Consider the following 18,816-nt stretch of genomic DNA (forward strand, 5'->3'; position numbering starts at 1 on the left):
CAATCTAAGGAAACTTGACGATACTACAGTATTGCCTATTCATAATTAATTTGCACGGTCTCCTTTTATATCATTGAACTTTTTGTCAGAACATCATCATCATACCTAATCATGAATTAAGTGTGTAGACTGCAGTTGAACACTCCTCCAACAAGTTCTTTTGTTCCATGTCACACTCAACATTGAGTCGCGAGCTCCATTCGCCCGCAATGAGAACACGGGCAGCTCCTCTACCGCGAAAACCGAAATTCGCAAATTGCGGGGATCTTTCTCTTTTACTCTCATTGAGACGTAATTAGAGTGACAAAGAAAATTGCCCGCAATTGACGAACTTCGATTTTCTCGGTTATAGGCCTGAGGGCCTAGCGCGAACCACGTACGACGTGTTGCCTCCCTGTCACACTTACGTACGAATTTACAAGTGCGACAGAGAGCTAGGGAACACGTCGAACGTGGTTCGCGGTCCTCAGAGCTCGGCGTTATATAATGTGTTGGGCTGTGTGCGAGCACAGAGGGCCTACCGCGAACCACTTTCGACATGTTGTCTCCCTGTCACACTTACGTACGAATTTACAAGGGCGACAGCGAGGCAACACGTCGAACGTGGTTCGCGGTAGGCCCTCAGGGCTCAAGGCGTGGGAGCGGACACCTGCAGACTTCCCTCTGCGACGTTTATTGATCGAAAGGCTCACGAATTTTCACGACGTGAGATATGTATCAATCAATATTACTACAGTCAAATCTGATTCAATGGGACTTGAATATACCTACTCGTAAGTAGGTACTTATCTACCTAAATCGAAAGCTGCGTTTTCGCTGTAGTCCCTAGAGATAATCCCCAAGATTACTGTTTAGGCCCCTCCAGACTATGCACGTGAATCGCGGGCGAAGCCGCGAACGCAAGTGTGGCGTCGATTTCGCAGAATGTTCACGCTTTCGCGCCTTGTTCTCCGTTTTTTGTCGGTATTTCGGCCTGCGTCAAAGGAGACGCGAAGCGCGAACTTGCAAGACTCCACATTACACGATATTTTGGCTCCTCTGTGGCAAGATAAATACTAATTCTATTATGATTATATTATATTAAGCAGCTATATTTTACGGTTTTACAATAAAACAAAATGGAAAAACAGCTAAGTCACGTATGCCATAGATAACTAACAGTTAAACTCGATCAGCTGATGCTTTTCCGCTATATTGCCGCAAACCAAACTGCGAAATCGCCGTGAAGTGTGCGAGTGTGGAGTCATACGTCAACTTCGCGATATGTTCGCTCCGCGACGTCGCGCCGCGATTCACGCACATAGTCTGGAGGGGGCTTTTGGCAACAGTTTGGTTATCTAAAGCGGTACGATTTTTTAAAAACCTTTATATATCTAGTGAATAGTATTTATTGTTTATTACTCATCGTAATCCATATTGGATTCCCTTCGGCATGCGAGTAAATAGGTGCTGGCAAACTCCTGCCTACTGAACTTAGCCCCCTGAGAATCATAACATCTGGTTCATGATAGGGAGGCATACAAACGAAGCCTTGATGCCTAAGTTTATATATATTTAGTAACCAGCCGGCCTATTATGGATGGCTTTAGCCATCTTTATCCACGTGATAAAATAACTATCACTATTTAACACCGTGGGATAGAAAGTGACGGACACCGTTTTATCACGCTGTCACATAGACAAGAATGAGCATCATATCCGTACAGTACTGCTTTTCTGAATACTGTTAAATGACAAAGCAGCATTTTCATGAAAAGGATACATTTTTTTTGCCATAAAAATTCTACGGATATTTCCTGCAAAATTATGTAGATACCTACTTAGACCGATATCTACTACCTGTAGTAAAAGTTAAGTTCTTTTTTATGGTATGAGTTTGACACACTTTTATAAGTAGGTACTTACCTGAAAATAACTCTGCAGTATGGATTATTAGCCGTGCCAGTTCAGTTGATCAATCATTAAATAAGTATATTTCTTATTCTTAGGTATTGGAAGCGTACAGTTAACATCAATACCTAATAGGCTAATACTTACTTTAGCGGCGGATAAATAATTAAAGCATCAAAAGTAGCTTCCACTAACATATATGTCAGTACCTACAGACATGTGTCGTTTACGCTACGTCTTACGTAGGCGAACAACGCGCGAACGCGGCGCGGCGCGGCGCGGCGAAATCAATCCTTTGATGCCCATAGAAGTGTCCTACGTAAGCGATCTCGTTGCGAACGCGGTGCGGCGCGATTTGCACGCGAATGTCAGGCGGCGCGGCGCGGCGCGGCGCGGCGGCGGCCGCTTTCGCCGCGCCGCGCCGCGCCGCGTTCGCGCGTTGTTCGCCTACGTAAGACGTAGCGTTAGTAGAGCTATTAGAGAATGTACATGCTCCATCTGATATATCGGAGCGGCCAAGGTGCTCACAATTGCTTCAACACGCCTCTATTGTCAAGGCGTTAGAGCACAGAATAACTAATAGTTGGTTAGAGTGCCTGATGGCGTAGCGTCTTGACACGTAGCGTAGTCTCATCCGCTAGGTAATATGTACTATGTACCTACCGAGAGTCTGTTCGGAAACAGACGAGTCGTGGAATGTATTGGGCCCCACAGGTAGGTACATTCCACGACTCTTCTCTTTCCGCACATACTATCATTGATGTTGACTGTAAGTACCTACCTATTATTTACTTAATGAATGAGTTTGTTATAAATTATAATAAAACGCCCATTTACCTAATTTGTTATTTTAATTATAGGTATTCATTATTAAATATAGATACATGTACCTATAGACCGAATATGCGTACATAAAGTAGTTTATAGTATAGAATTGTAAAAATATAAGTAAGACTAGATAGATTGCATTAAAGGTAAGTACCGAAGTGGCCAATCATAATGCTGCGTATGATAACCCTTATACTTATTTCGTTTTTCTTTATCTTTCACAATTTTATTGAAATATGTACTCATTATACATTTCTATTGACATTTTATAGCAACTCTAGCTAGTCTGATTTCATTACCTATCTTTAGCGAGGGATTATAGGTATTAGGTACCTTTGTATAACGCGGGACTATAGGTACCTACAGTTAGATCTTCTTGTCTCAAAAGAAATCTAGGGTTTCATTAATAAAGCATATTTTTTTTAAAGTCTTCCGACAAGATAAATCTGTCATTAGTATATATACCTACTATTAATATAAAAGTACGAGGACTTACCTAAATTACGTACATGACTATACAATTGACGATAATCACAATAGAAATAGGTAGGTACAGTTCGTCTAAGTTTTATTAGGATCTAAGGCCAAATCGGAATAAATATTCGAAATTATCCTAAAAAATAATTGAGACCGAGATGGTTCTGTGTAGTCTACACCCGCTACTTATATATGCTACTGACTGTACATAATATATTAGTATATACAGTTTAATTGGATAGTTTAATTTCAACTGTGCATCTGTTGCTTCCTATTAATTTATTATACCTACTCGTACGTTTAATTAATAATGAGATCAATGCAGATATCTATCGCTACTAAACTTTAGATAGTTAAGGTACGAGGTACTTATTGATCGCATAGAGATCTATCTTAGTTCTTCTTTGTCGCTGGTTTTGGTCAAAGTCCTTGGGTCCTCCGGGATCCAAATCTTGGCGTGCAGCAGGCCGCCGGGCGGGCGCTCGCCCCGCCGCGACCAAGACAGGGAGTGCGACTGGAAGTTGTTTCCTGAAACAAGCGCATTTTATACATTTTGATTACACCAGGCGTGGCTCACTCCGCAATTTCGTCGCTTTGCTACACGTAGCTAAAAGTACATCCGTTCCACACCAATTTTGGTATGGCTATGGCTAGCCATAAGCCGCGCGTGGCGCTGTCGCCACCTAGCGGCCATACCTGTCCCTGATCGTAACAGACGCGTTTTGATAGAGAGTTAGTCTTCTTACTATTATTTTTTCTGTGATTACACTTGGCTTATTTAACTCATGTTCCCGTTGTATCGAAGTTAGGTCGAATTCTTTTGTGTTTTAGGGTTCCCTACTTCAGCCGGCAATAATGGAACCCTTTATTTATTCATGTACAGCCTGTACAGGTAATTCCACAATAACGGTTATTTTATATATAGGCTAGGGTCATTCTGTTATCCGTCTGCCTAGGCCACAGAACTAGTAAGGTTACCAAGTATACTTGGCCCAGCGAAAAAATAAACTTCAACGTAATCAAAAAAAGGCCGTTTATGCCTTGTAGTACAGTGAAACCTGGATAAGTGAGAAACCTCTATAGCTGGGACTCATGGTGCGGTCCCGACACTTTAGCACTGAATTACCTCTGTTACTGAGAAAAAACGAACCTCTATAACTGGGATTCGTTGTTGTGATTTTATAGTCACATTTACCTCTATAATTGAGCCCGATAGTGTATTTTACCTCTTTTACTGAGACTATATTTATAAGATTACATTTTCCTATTTGTTTTTTTGAATTGTATAGGGAATTGACTTCTGTATCTGAGATAACGTCAATCTATGACCTCTCTAACTTGGACTTCATTGAACAATTTCCGTATTCTTACTAACTCTTAGTCTATCCACAAATTCCGCATTTGCCTAATTGTGTCTAAACAACTTCAAGTTTGATTTAGTTAATTTATGTAAGTAGTTAAAACTATCGAAACGAAAGCTGAAATTTTGATACCTAACACGAAAAAATATTTTTTTATTTATTAAATTTCTAATACGCAATGAATTCCGTATCAAATTTAATTTAATTTTGAAATATCTATCCCTTGGAGAATCATTCAAAATAAATTCAAAGAAATATTTAAACTGACTTTAAAAATATTTAAGGACAAGGATTATTATACCTTATTTTTAAAGATTATTAGTAAATACCTTATTAACCACCTCTATAACTGAGACTATATCCTCTATTCTCACCTCTATTAATGGGACCCTCTGTAAATGAGACAGAAATTTATTTGTACCTGGCTAACTGGGAGCCTGGGTAAGTGGTAAACCTCTTTAAGTGAGACAAATTTGCTCGTCCCTTGAGATCCCACTTATCCAGGTTTCACTGTATAAGTAAAGGTCTCTTTAACTTCCAAAAACCGTATAAGTAAATGTCTACCTACATATTTACAACTCAAAATACTATTAAACTAACAGCGACCTATGTCGAAATTTAACTGTCGTAAGGATAGTCTTCCAACGGCAATCTTATAGTTCATTATTCCTCGGTAGGTACCTACAGTGCAGTTTATCCTTGCGTTAGAGGATCGGGAATAGAATTATTTGCATAGGTACATAAGTTTGTATGGAGCCGAGTACGACTCGCACTTGATCAGTTTTGTTATAATCTGAAGAAATACGAGTAAAACATACGGAATAGGAAATTAATTGAAATCAGTAGTAAGTATCCAGACCGATAACCAATAACCTTATATTTATTCCTTAGCTCCTTTACTGAAATCCTTAGGACGGGTATTCTAATATTATTCGTAATAAGTGTAATCACATAATATATAGTTCGTTTTTTTTTAGCATTAGAAAGAACTTGCAAGAAGGTAAGCGATCTTGACATGTCTTTTAATTGAAAAACGCTTTTTAAAAATCAGTAACTATTACTTATGAAAGCAGAAGAATATAAAAAATGATCGTATTAGATTCATAATTGTTACATAACATATTTGCCGTAACTTATTTTTAAAATGTCACGTGTTTTTCAATTAAAAGATCCATTAAGATTGTTTACCTTATTTCTAATGCTAAAAAAAACGAACTGTAGAACGAAACTATAAACCTTAAGCTAACTCAAACTTTTCATTAACAATATGCAACGCTTTATGAATGAAACCGTAAAAAAACTAATCTCCAATCTCCTTTCTTTCATTGTGTTTTTAATCGAATTGGGGTGTCCCTAACGTGAGTAAGTATATTTAAGGTTTATTTATCTATAATTATTTAGGCGAGAGCGCAGAGTGGCCCCCGAGGACAATCCAAACTAAGTATTCGCGAATGTGGTATAATACCGTAGTGTTATTCTTTTATTCGTGGGGTGTAATGTGAGGGTCGTGCACGTGCGCGCAGTTATGCTTCCAACTTAGCCCCCTCGACGATATCGCTGATAGGGTTTGACCTGTGTCGATTGTTACAACAATTAATATTTGAACAATGTTGATAATGACTAATGTCACTCTTCTTACCGTCTTGAAATTGTAGTTTTATGAATGCTCAAAAGTGTGGTCAAAGTGGTCGTATCCACAGCACAAACCGGTATCTTTTGACATGAGAAGTAGTTGAGTGTGCTCAGAGCATAAAAAGGTCAACCACGGCGTTGCATGAACAAGAGATTTCCTTTGGCAGGATTGGTCCTTAGGACCCAAGGATGGATTTAAGAAGTGGAGCCACCCAGATTTTAGATGCAGGTGCCCCCACCGTGGGGGGGTTTTTAAGCGTCTGTGACGTCTGAGGTTAATAATTCTTTAAGTTTAGGTGCTAAGTCAAGTTTAGTATAATTTTCAATTAAATTAAAGATGTAGACATAGATTTCATCGAAATCGGTTCAGCGTTTATTGATTTCTCATACAATCCTACACCTTACCTTTAACTTTTAAGGTATTTTTTGGATTAAGAACTATCCTATGTTCTTCCCCGGGACTCAAACTATCTCTATACCAAATTTTATCTAAATCGGTTTAGCGGTTATTGAATCCCCATACAAATTTACTCCTCCCTTTTCACACCCTTAAGGGATGATTTTTGAGATTATAAGTATGCTATATATGTTATTCCCTGGGACTCAAACTATCTCTGTAGGTACCTAATTTATCATTATGATATCAGAAATGAATTTGGCACCCCCGGTTTATACGAAAACGATACCAATCTTGGCCTAGTAGCTTAAATAAGACGGATATCAAGATCAAGTTGAGAGCCCCCCCCCCCTAAAAATTTACATCATAAATCTCGGTGGCTCCACTTCTTGAATCCATCCTTGGATCCTAAGGACCAATCCTGCCAAAGGAAATCTCTTGTTCATGCAACGCCGTATGTTAGGCCCAGCACCATCCGCTAAAGTTAATACACACTATTAATCTATGAACCTATCTACGTTTCATCCTTTGTACTTTTTCCGTTGCTAGTTGGTACATTTGAAAATTATCTTTTATGCTATTTCTACTAGTCTCGTAAATTACGTACTTACTACATTCGGTACCTATACCTATATCGACATACATATATGGGAACCACCCTTCACCCTATTTGGAAAGTTGGACAAGTGCATTAATAACAGTTTATGCGATCTCACAATGGACATAATGAGTGTTTCCGGCTATTAGTCCGGTTGCCGCGTATGCCACTCGGGTGATTATTCATACATATGCAATATTATATAATGCATATTTGAGAAAACCACAATTCAAGAAACTAATAGAGTTAAGAGTAAGAGAAGTCTGCAACGATTTTGATAGCACACGCAGTGCAAGTGTTATTTTAACGTCAAACTTTAATGAAATTATGACGGATAAATAACATTTTCACTGCGTGTTCTATCAAAATCGTTACAGGCTAACTCTACCTGCATCTACAACCGATTAAGTATTTTGGCAAAGAACGACAGTGAAAAAAATTATGAGTAGGTACTTATATATAAAAAAGCTAAACTTCCTAAGGTTTCTAAGGTGTCACTATCCTCTTTGTAGGGATCCATAGTATCCATACCCAAAGGGTAAAAACGAGACCCTATTATCTATTCTATTACTAAGACTCCACTGCTCGTCTGTCTGTCTGTCCATCCGTCTGCATGTCACCAGGCTGTATTTCATGAACCATGACTAGACAGTTGAAATTTTTACAGGTTAAGTATTTATTTCTGTTGCCGCTATAACAACAAATAGGTACTAAAATGTACGGAGCCCTCGGTGGGCGAGTCCGACTCCCACTTGTCCGGTTTTTTAAATGTGCTGCAATTTTCAATAATTCTCACGATTCGGTAGACTAATTACTATTTACTATTATTAAGTCGTAGAAAACAAAAAAGTGGCATGGGTAACAGGAGGTTATCTGAAATTGCGTTTTTATTAAATAAAATTTTAATTAAAATTAAAAAAGAGAACATATAAATTTATTTAGGTAAGTAGTAAGTTTGAGAGTATTACACGATATAATATGAGAAATTTCATCCTCTGAAATTTTTGCCAGCATATTTAGCCAATGCCCCCAGTTCTTCCTCAATCCTCATTACTTGGTTGTATTTGCTGATACGCTCTCCGCGCGTCGGTCCCCCACACTTGATCTGGCCGCATGATAGACCGACCACCAAGTCGGCTAGAAACAAATCTTCGGTTTCGCCCAGGCGGTCCATCACACAACACCCTATCCCATTCGCTTTTGCTAGTTTGTAAGCTTCTATGACCTCCGTCAATGTTCCCGCCTGGTTCAGACGCAAAGCTATAGAGTTGCAGGCTTTTTTCTCCACTGCTAATCCGATTCTCCTTAAGTTTGTTTGGGTCAAATCGTTTCCACAAACTTGTGCTTGCGTTCTATTAGTCATAGTGGACCAAGTGGCCCAGTCGTCCAATTCAAATGGATCTTCAAAGGAGCATACGGGAAACTCTTTTATGTTGTCTAAATATACCTCCGTAAGTTTGTCCGATGACATATACCCTTGTGGGTTGGAATGAGGATTTTTAAACTCTAAATCGTACGACCCATCCTTGTAAAAGTCATTGGCTGCCGCATTGATGGAAATTTCTACTTTACCCATATAACCGCACTGCTTTATGACGTCGGTGAGAAAGACGAGAGCATCACGGTGCGCTTCCATAGGAATGGATAGGCCTCCGTTATCAGCCGCATACGTAGCTAAAATGCCATACTTTTCGTTCACAACTTGCTTGACGTAGTGATATATATCAGTCCCCATTCTCATTGCATCCGAAAAATTAGTCGCACCGGTAGGCATCACGCAATACTCTTGAAATGGTAGTCCATTCGTAGAGAGGCTCCCGCCTGTCAGAATCGTTATATGTGGTACAGGAAGTATTATGGTGTTTGTGCCAGCCATATCCGAGATGTGTCTGTAAATAGGAATACCTTTCTTGGCCGCCCCGGCTCTCGCCACTACCAATGATACAGCCATGATGGCGTTCGCACCTAATCGTGATTTGTTTTCAGTTCCATCCAGAGCAATCATAAAATCATCGATTTCCTTTTGATGTATGACTTCAAGATTTTGCTTTATGAGTTCAGGAGCAATAATGGTATTTATATTTTTGACTGCAGTCTTGACGCCCATTCCTCGATACTCGGCAGGATTATAATCACGGAGCTGAACTGCTTCCGTGATTTTTTTAGAGTCAGTGTTTGGCACTCCGATACGGAATAGTCCAAGTTCGCTCACCAAGTCTACCTCCACTGTCGGGATACCAGTGGAATCAAATACTTGACGGGCTAGCAATAATTTAATAGGCATTTTGCAAAATAAATTTTAAAAAGGATTTTCAGTAAGTACTATGAAAAATCTATCCGAATACAATTTCACGTGTGACAAAATGTCAATTTTATTCTTTACTTGTATTGGTAAAAAGTTGGCAGTTGGCAGTAAACAAAATACCAAATAGGTTTGACATGAGCAATTGAGCAAAACTCTGCGTAGGGGGAACCACTAGCACTTTCAGAGGGTCTACTACGAAAATTATGCCTCTCTATCACTCTTTCATATTCGACCGATTGATAAACAGATAACATGTTTTTTTTGCGTTCCGCGGTGGGTCCCTGTAAACAAACCGCCTTGATGCATCAATCTCATTTTATTCGCACAAATTATCTGTAAATATATAAAAAAACCGGGCAAGTGCGAGTCCGACTCGCGCACGAAGGGTTCCGTACCATAATGCAAAAAAAAAACAAAAAAAAAGCAAAAAAAAAAACGGTCACCCATCCAAGTACTGACCACTCCCGACGTTGCTTAACTTTGGTCAAAAATCACGTTTGTTGTATGGGAGGCTGGGAGCCCCGTTTAAATCTTTATTTTATTCTGTTTTTAGTATTTGTTGTTATAGCGGCAACAGAAATACATCATCTGTGCTGAAAATTTCAACTGTCTAGCTATCACGGTTCGTGAGATTCAGCCTGGTGACAGACGGACGGACGTACGGACGGACAGCGAAGTCTTAGTAATAGGGTCCCGTTTTACCCTTTGGGTACGGAACCCTAAAAACTGTTTAAGGCGTAAGTATGTACAAGTTACTCTATGGTTAGGATGTGCGCTAGAGCTCTGGTGGCAGAATATTGCAGTAATTCCCTCTATTGTATCGTATCAGCAAATTGTATTATTTCAACTTAGATACTGTCACCTGCAATAACATCTGCAATAATATGTTACTGTTCGAAGGCCGCAAATAGATGTGATGTAATTAGTAATACTGTTTTTTAATTGACATTCATAACAATCATAACTTAGTACTCTATTGTTAAATTCTAAGTTAAGATACAATTATCTTAAGTACTCGTATTTATACATATTAACAGAAAAGTGATGGGCTATTATTGGTCAATTTGGCCATTTTTGAAGGGCTCTAGCGCCAAAACAAAAATATCAAAACGGTCCGACACGGATATATTGACAATATTAATCTGTGTTGAAAAAATCATTGCTCTAGCTTCAAAAACCACGGAGGAGACAGTCGACGAGTACGTTTGTATGGAGAAATAATCACTCCTGTTGGTTCTTAATCTATTTTTGGCTATATTTATATTCTTTTATGTTTTTATTATTTTGCTTGTTATACAATATTTGCACGCCTGCATGTTGATTGAATGCAAGAATTAATTTCTTTTATTTTGTAACACCTTCTCATAACTGTGTTCTATGAAAATAGATTATTTGTATCTGAATCTTTGAATTCTTTGGCGGTCTTATGTCTCTACAAATAACGTGTCTTATATTTTGGTGCCTACGTTGTGTAACATATTATTGCAGACGACTGTACCTACGAAATTTTTCCATACCAATAAGAACAAAAATCAAACAGTTTTTTCTAAGATACCTACATTGTATGAACGCCATACAAACATCCTGTGTATACTTAACACGGTGTCGTGTTCGTCGTAAAGGTACAATACAAACGAAATCCTGCCGGCTGTCGGGAATTACAGACCTCGTCTACAAAGTCTTCCCTCGTTGCACAATTTACTATTCTAGCACTTGTCGCACTAGCCACGCCCGGCGGCGCCGGCGCCCGACTGCCGACGGGGCTGCGGGCCGCACGTGCATCATAATCTCCTCTCTGTTTTGATAGCGTTTTACTACCTCTAATTGAAAAATAGATTACGTGTTGCTTTCTAATATTCAAAATAATAAAATGGTTTTAAAATAGGGTATTTACATACATATTATATACATACAAATAGTTATATTTTAATCCAAGACTTACAAGCGAAAAAGAGCAACTGTTAACTTTTATAACAAGAATAAATATAAAACCATAAAAGTCAAATGATGGAGCATATCATAACTGTGATTAATATAACTCCATCACAACATGGTTTTTTATTATTTTGTTGTATCATTTGTGCGAGTCGATCGATCCTAGCTAGAAATACGGGCGGCCGACGTGTAAAAATATGTCGATATCGAAAGTCGATGGAGATGGGAGTCGATAGTCGCTGGAGAATGGGGACTATTATATAATAGTGGGAGTACATTTTCTTCTTAATTTTGCAGTCGCGCAAATTGCAAAATGTGCTAAATGTAGAGAATAGAATAGCATCTACTTAGCACGGTAGTTCAATGTATTTTTAACAAAGCGATAGTGAAACCGTCGAGCTCTATACAGATAGTGATACCTAATATAGAGGTCGTACGTAGCGTATGCCTGCGGCTGTCGGGAATTAAACTTACCCCCGGAGTTACACACAATGTTTTTCATCAGTTTCATCACACTTGCGAAGGAAATACTAAATACGTAGATAATAATAGCAAAAAGGGGCTTGAGTGCTTAATAGTTTTCTAATACACCCCGCCTAACAGTTTATGAAGGGTCTTTCAATTTGCTCCGGTGATTGTCGTCAAACACGTCTCCCTTGTTTACACTTTTAGGAGCCTAATGTGCACATGGACCGATTGTTACAAAAAAATCGGCCGAGAGCATGTCGGGCCATTCTCTGTGTAGGGTTTCTCTTGGTCGAACTCTATATACATCTTATCATGACATTCATGTGATCGAGAACAATCAAGCTTGAAATTTAAGCAAATACACAATACCTGTATACCTACTTATTATGTAGGTACAAAAATGGAATTTGTCTATTCGAACACTACTCAAACATGCAAGAGGGGCTAGAATATTTTTTTAGCTACCTATTTATACACAGATTTTAAAATTAAAGTTGTCAACAGTAGATAAGTAGTTGTTTTCTTATCACTACACCTTATAAAACTGTATACTTAAATCAAAGTCGCCCGCCGCGTCTGTCTGTTTGTGTATGTATGTTCGCGATAAACTCAAAAACTACTGTACGGATTTTCATGCGGTTTTTCCACCTATCAATACACTCACTTTCACACACCTAGCAATTCACTCTTGGGAAAGGTTTAGGTGTAAAGGTTTTGTGTTACCCGTGCGAAGTGGTGGCGGGTTACTAATGTTACTATACTGTCACTAGTTAAGTATAAATTATAACGCAATCGGTTTGAAGATGCCAAACGTCAGCTCCGAAAAACTCGGCTCAAGCCCTCCTACAACTATACCTATACATACAACTCATCTGGACAGCTCTACTGCGTTTTGTGCTGCCGGACATTCAAAACCAAATTTGGATTTGCAAGTCCGGCTCGCGCCCATGCGCGTAATAGTCAAGTAAACCCCTTTCAATAATAGGACATCATCATCATCATAAAGTATAAATGAGTTAAGTATAAAAGGTTTATCTAGGTATCTATCTGTGACCCCTTTACGCGGTTAAGGGTAGGTACAATCATAAAATTAGAATCTATAGCCTAATTTAACTGATGAGATTAGTTAATAGAACCTAATTATTCGTATGACCCGACTGACTATATACCACGTTTTTTTTTAAATAGGTAACTCATAACATAAACAATTTTCACATTGAGGTAACAAAAATGATATCTACCTATATGAAATTAAAACAAATTTATTTCATATTTGACGCAGGTAAAACGAGTACCTACGGATTTTAAATAAATTTCCTGACATATTGCAACTCCCATATTCACCCCCGCAAAGAATCTGCATCGAATTGGATGACATCGCGTGAGAGCATAGAGCATCAGGCGGGCGGTAGTGGGTGCACATCACGCGACGGCCGGGATGCGCCTGCGTGGCCGTGGGAACCGCGCGCCGCCACCACCTGGACCAATCGATCGCGATGATAACGTGATAATGCACACGCAATTACTTCCGAGTTTCATACAATTTGTGACATCAGAACTTCCCTCGCCCTTGTCCGTTGGTGTAACGGTGCGCGCGAGAACCACGAGAAAACAATAACTAAATAACATATGATTAGAATATCATATCATGTTGATGTCAGTCTACGTTCGAATTAGCCTGTCCGTTGATTATATGTTTTACCGGCTCCTGAAAAATTAGGTTCCATTTTAGAAGATAAAATCGACGAACCTTCCGAAATTTTGGGTTCCATAGTCAAAGGCACCTTTATAGTATTGCTACGTAAAAACTATTGTAAATGTTATATTCCTAAATGAATTAAACTTTCAAAAAACGTCTTCAAAGATTTCACATGACAGCCACTCGCAGCGCTACTCGATATAAATTATCATCCGATGCGACAGGTACCTATGGTATAATACCTAACAGAGGTAACATTATAAATAATTAATTTATAGCTCCAGGGGTATCGATCTCAGAAAGGTGCACGGACAAATTGAGGGGCAAAGTGCAGGGGTCGCCTGGCACGGTCGTCCCGAAAACACACCACTTGCCACATCAGTGCACGCTTCATTATGGATTCACAATGGACATCAAAGTAAACTTAAGATAGCAAGTATAATAATATAATCCATACCTACCTACGTCAAAACACGCCATGAAAAAAGGGCTTTTTCTTGCCTGCTAGGAGGGATTAAAGTGCCACTTTTCTGTTCTAGGACACTATTTTTTGCATAAAGGAATTGAAGATGAACACTTACCGCGTATTACCACTTTTTTCCGTTCTTCATTATCATGTTTCTTGCCCGAGCCAGTTAACATGTGACTAGGAGAGTTGCGATCTGCTCGTACCTGCAAAAGAAATGTACCTATCGTTAGGACTCAGACCGTGCATAGTGTGCGTGCATAGCATAGCAATAGTCAACTCAGTCTCTTTTTTCGAACTGTAAAAAGTTCAACCGTTCACAAGTGACGTCCTACGTTTTTTAGTTCTATCCGACTTATAAAATATAATTTTTGTCTAAAAATTGCTCTCTACGTTTTTCTAATAATTATTTGGTGTTTTATTTCGTGCATGGTGTGAAATAACTTATTTTAAATAGGTACCAACGAAAACATCCCTATTGGCCGTCGGCCAGTGATACGGATCTCAAAGTCATTTTTCATATCCGGACTTCAAGGAATATTGTATACATTGGTAAACATCACAATTAACGCTTTCTGATAAACGGTGTATGCCGCACCCATTATACTATAGAGTCGGCCAAAAAAAGTCTGCAGCGGATTTGATAGCCCACGCAGTGTGTCATTTATCCTTCATAATTTCGTAGAAGATTGACGTTTAAAATGACACTTGCACTGCGTGGGCTATCAAATCGCTGCAGACTATTCTTAGTCTGACTCATTAGAGTCACCTACATCATAAGCCAGGCAGGCACTAGGTACCTACACCCTCCTATAAGAATCGTCCAGATAAAGGTACACTAACGGTAACATATGTAGATAAAGGAACTTATTATTTTGTTTCAATATATTATGTTCTGATTATATAAAAGATTTGTTCGCACTTGCGGCAGGCAGCAGCGGCAATTATCATCAAAAACCTTCAAGTCAAAAGCTATTTTAACTTGTATCCGCACGCAATCACAATCTAGAGAATTGAGAATTTAACAAAATTACGCGATTTTGAATAAAATAAAATAATGTCCTCCGCATATTATTTCGATTAATACCTACACATATAATGCTGGATTAGCTTGGCCGTTGTTGGGAACCTTGATGTTACAGAAAAGAGCCGATACACTTAGATGAATTAAATGTTATCGTAAGGACATTTATTTCATAACATTACTTACTAATTCGCCTAAGAAGCTGATGTATCCTATAGCCAGTTTTAGAGTATCTACTTTAGAGAGCCTCTTCTCGTAGGGCAAGGTGGGTATGTGGGCGCGCAGGCCCTCGAAGGCGTCGTTGATGGACTGCATACGCCGGCGCTCGCGCAGGTTGGCCGCCTGGCGCTGCTGGATCTGCTGCTGCGGGCAGCGCGAGCGCCGCTTGTGGTGCCGCCGGTACTCTGACCTGCAATACTCGCTCCGTGTTAGCTACTAGATGCCATTTATATAATATTGGAAAACACTACTAAAAGCTGGGAGCGAATTTACAAATGGACGTACCTAATTATACCACTGCCACATTTACTTATACTTACAATTAAGTTCTCCTGAATGTTAGAACTTATTAAGGTGATGTGCTTGATAATATCCTGTTTCAGGTTACATTTATTTAGGTACATACATATATGTATTGTTAGTTTCATTTATTTTTCTCGGTATAAACTTGGTATAAACCCTCAATATTATATCTCCGAAAAGGAGTTAAAGGGTGTCTTTGAGAAAACTGCTCCATTGCCTCCATTTTATTATGACAGAATATAATCTCAATGGACTTCCAAAACGGGTTTACAAGATGTACACAGGTTAAGGGAAGGTGTAATGTTAGCCTCTATAGAAGTCTAGATTCATTTTTAACAAGTTTGTCAATAAAGCAATTAAAGTGTTCTTCTAAGGCAAAGAAAAATATCGATTCGAATGTGCTTATCCAAACTTTTACTTCAATCATCTTTATGTATTTTGATCTCAAATTGGATATGATTGTCTGACTTGTTCTCTTTATTCACGCCATCAACCAGAAAATATGTTATATTTCAGGCTTGAGCAAAGTACGTAAAAATATGGCGCGCAATAGCAGTGCTGTGTTGAAATCAATACTACGAGTGTTTTACGTTTAACATACATAAATAGGTACATATAAACAGTTTTCAAGATTAAAAATCGCCTAGCGTTTGGCTTGTTACTAATTATTACAAGACTATGGACTCACCGTTTTCTTGGTATAGACAGGTTCTCTTGGTCGCTCGCGTATAGACTGCCATCCGACATGGATGAATCATCGTAAAGGAACAAATCCGAGCCATTCGCGGAGGTGGGTGACCCGCCCAGGCTCACAGGGACAACACTGCTGCTCTCCACAGGCAGGCAGCGGTGGTTGCCGCTCATACCGTCCATGTTAAACATCGCTCTCTACACCGGCCACTGCACTCTCACTCAGTTTTCCACCTTAATACCATCACAAACAACTATGAGTCTCTAAAAGTTGTGAAGACTTTATGATTAGTATAATTTTTGTAAACAAATAGTTTTTACTTCCGTTTGTCAATGAACGGAATGCGAACAGCGGACTGTGAACATACGAGCCGCAGTGAGGCCGGAGTGCTTTTGAAGGGAGGGCCTAATGCTACTCTGAGAGGGTGGGCCCCGCCCATTTGTTGCCTCGACGCCCACATTTCGTTCTACCCCCCTAGTAGAAATGGATTTTATCGTATTGCCTCTCACTTTGTTCGCTGTTTTTATAAGAAATAGAGCGGGATAGAAATCCATTTTCTGAATAGGGGTAGTCGTTCAGAATAAAAGTATTATAACAATATGATTATGTAGACCGAGAATGTATTATTCTACTATTCTATCTTTTTTGTATATTTATCAAGCTATATTTTCTCGATTTTTCATTTTTTTTGACATATGGTTTAATATAGTTAGAGACAGGGACAGGGGTCGTTTTTTTCGGAGCGATTATTACCGAATATATTGAGATTAGGTATCAAAAAAGGTCGTTGAAGACCTTTATTCGTTTAAAAAACCTATCCAAAGATACCCTCACCCAACAACGATACTCAAGGTCAAAGTGAAAAAAAAAAAAAAAATATATTTTTTTTGTAGATATACGAGAAACATTTTTATTTAGTTTTCTTTTACCGTTCTAACACCAAGTATGAGATACGAGTATGTACAGTACTTAATACAGGTAATTGATACTTAAAAAGAGGTACCAACTTTGTACAATGTATAAACTCTTCTTCCTCGCGTTATCCCGGCATTTCGCCACGGCTTATGAGAGCCTGGGGTCCGCTTGACAACTAATCCCATGATTTGACGTAGGCGCTAGTTTTTACGAAAGCGACTGCCATCTGACCTTCCAACCCAGAGGGTAAACTAGGCCTTATTGGGATTAGTCCGGTTTCCTCACGATGTTTTCCTTCACCGAAAAGCGACTGGTAAATATCAAATGATATTTCATACATAAATTCCGAAAAACTCATTGGTACGAGCCGGGGTTTGAACCCGCGACTAGGGTTTCTGCTCGAGAATTCCCGAGGCGAGAAATCTCGAGAAATTTGTCCTAAGTCGAGACGGGAAAAAAATATTCAATGCCTCGAGAACTCGAGAAATAAATCTCTTGTGATAAGTAAAAAGAAAACACGCGTATAACACATGATGTATCTATAATGTATTTCTTTAGGTAGTTAAATAAATATGAACAATGTTATTTTTACATTTTCAGGTAGGAACCTACTTAAAACATTTATTACCAACCAAATAAAAAACTACCTTGATCCATCCCCTATCGTTCTAGCTTTAACCAATTTTCATGTTTTAAAACTTTTGAACTATCATGATTAATGACATTCATGTAAGTAGTGTCTTTTTATTGAAAAACGCTTTAAAATTTTTTGTAAAGAATTACAGGAATGTAATAAGCTAAGCCACGAAAAACGTTGTCGCCCTGCCTGACACTGTTTGTATAGTCTGCAATCTGTTTGCAATAGACTGAAAGGCCTATGAGAGAATAAGTGTAATAACAAATATTACAAAATTTAATTACTATTGATAAATCAAATCACCCCGATATATTCCTATTAGCAAAATATTACAATTTTAGCAGCTTTATTGTTACCTTGAGTAAGTACGAGTAATTCATAGTAAGTAGTAAAACTTCTGTAAGTTTTGTCACATCGAGTAAAATTTATTGACTTGAATATTGCTGCGGTGGTTTGTAGTGGTTTGTTTACATTTGGTTCAATACCTATCTAAAGAAATACACTATAGCATAACACATCGCCGGTGCGCACGTCTGCACCTATAGTTTTTTTGCTGTTGTATTTTTGATTATTAAGTGCAATTTATGGTGACTAAAAATGTACCATATATTTGATTATTGATCTCACCTACGATTCCTACGAGTCTGATTTGTAAAAAAGCAAAAAAATAAATAATTAACATGGTGTTTTTTGGAGCTTTCAAAATTTCTCGAGATACTCGAGAAACTCGAGAAATCTTGGTCGAGAATTCCCGTGCCTCGAGAAATTAAAAATGTCGAGAAACCAGAAACCCTACCCGCGACCTCCAGTTTGCAAGTCGCACGCTCTCACCGCTAGGCCACCAGCGCTTCCTACTTTGTACAATGTAAACGTAACGTAATGCTTTCGTTTTCGTCCCCGGCTTTGCTCCGTTATCGGTAGTGCTAGAAAGCTGCAATTTGGCAGGGATAGGTACATAAAATAAATAAAAA

At 38.7% G+C, this 18,816-nt stretch overlaps 2 protein-coding genes across 3 annotated transcripts; both read right to left on the minus strand.

Moving 5' to 3' along the window:
- Positions 1–2,722: 2,722 nt before the first annotated feature.
- Positions 2,723–16,855, minus strand: LOC134679215 (pancreas transcription factor 1 subunit alpha). 2 transcript variants are annotated; one of them, XR_010100309.1, is made up of 5 exons: positions 16,291–16,855; positions 15,267–15,489; positions 14,172–14,262; positions 13,236–13,369; positions 3,606–3,723 (listed from the first exon to the last, which is right to left on the minus strand). XR_010100309.1 is itself a non-coding variant. In XM_063538101.1 (4 exons), the coding sequence occupies exons 1-4, from the start codon at positions 16,482–16,484 to the stop codon at positions 3,584–3,586; spliced, it is 648 nt and encodes a 215-aa protein (XP_063394171.1). In that variant the 5' UTR covers positions 16,485–16,835; the 3' UTR covers positions 2,723–3,583. The 2 variants fall into 2 exon arrangements, 1 of the variants encoding a protein (XP_063394171.1); XM_063538101.1 differs by lacking the exon at positions 13,236–13,369 and having other exon boundaries at positions 2,723–3,723; positions 16,291–16,835.
- LOC134679214 (enolase-like) lies at positions 8,172–9,555 on the minus strand. Its single transcript, XM_063538100.1, has one exon. The coding sequence runs from the start codon at positions 9,465–9,467 to the stop codon at positions 8,172–8,174; it is 1,296 nt and encodes a 431-aa protein (XP_063394170.1). The 5' UTR covers positions 9,468–9,555.
- Positions 16,856–18,816: the final 1,961 nt, after the last annotated feature.

This window comes from Cydia fagiglandana, chromosome Z (genome assembly GCF_963556715.1).
Source record: "Cydia fagiglandana chromosome Z, ilCydFagi1.1, whole genome shotgun sequence".
NCBI lineage: Eukaryota > Metazoa > Arthropoda > Insecta > Lepidoptera > Tortricidae > Cydia > Cydia fagiglandana.

Bases quoted from the DNA above. Each gene is read 5' to 3' on its own strand.
- LOC134679214 (XM_063538100.1), bottom strand. From the start codon at position 9,467: ATGCCTATTAAATTATTGCTAGCCCGTCAAGTATTTGATTCCACTGGT.
- LOC134679215 (XM_063538101.1), bottom strand. From the start codon at position 16,484: ATGTTTAACATGGACGGTATGAGCGGCAACCACCGCTGCCTGCCTGTG. The intron at 14,263-15,266 runs GTAAGTAATGTT...TTTCTTTTGCAG, and splicing joins TCAGCTTCTTAGGCGAATTA to GTACGAGCAGATCGCAACTC. The intron at 3,724-14,171 runs GTAAGTGTTCAT...CGCTTGTTTCAG, and splicing joins GAAAAAAGTGGTAATACGCG to GAAACAACTTCCAGTCGCAC.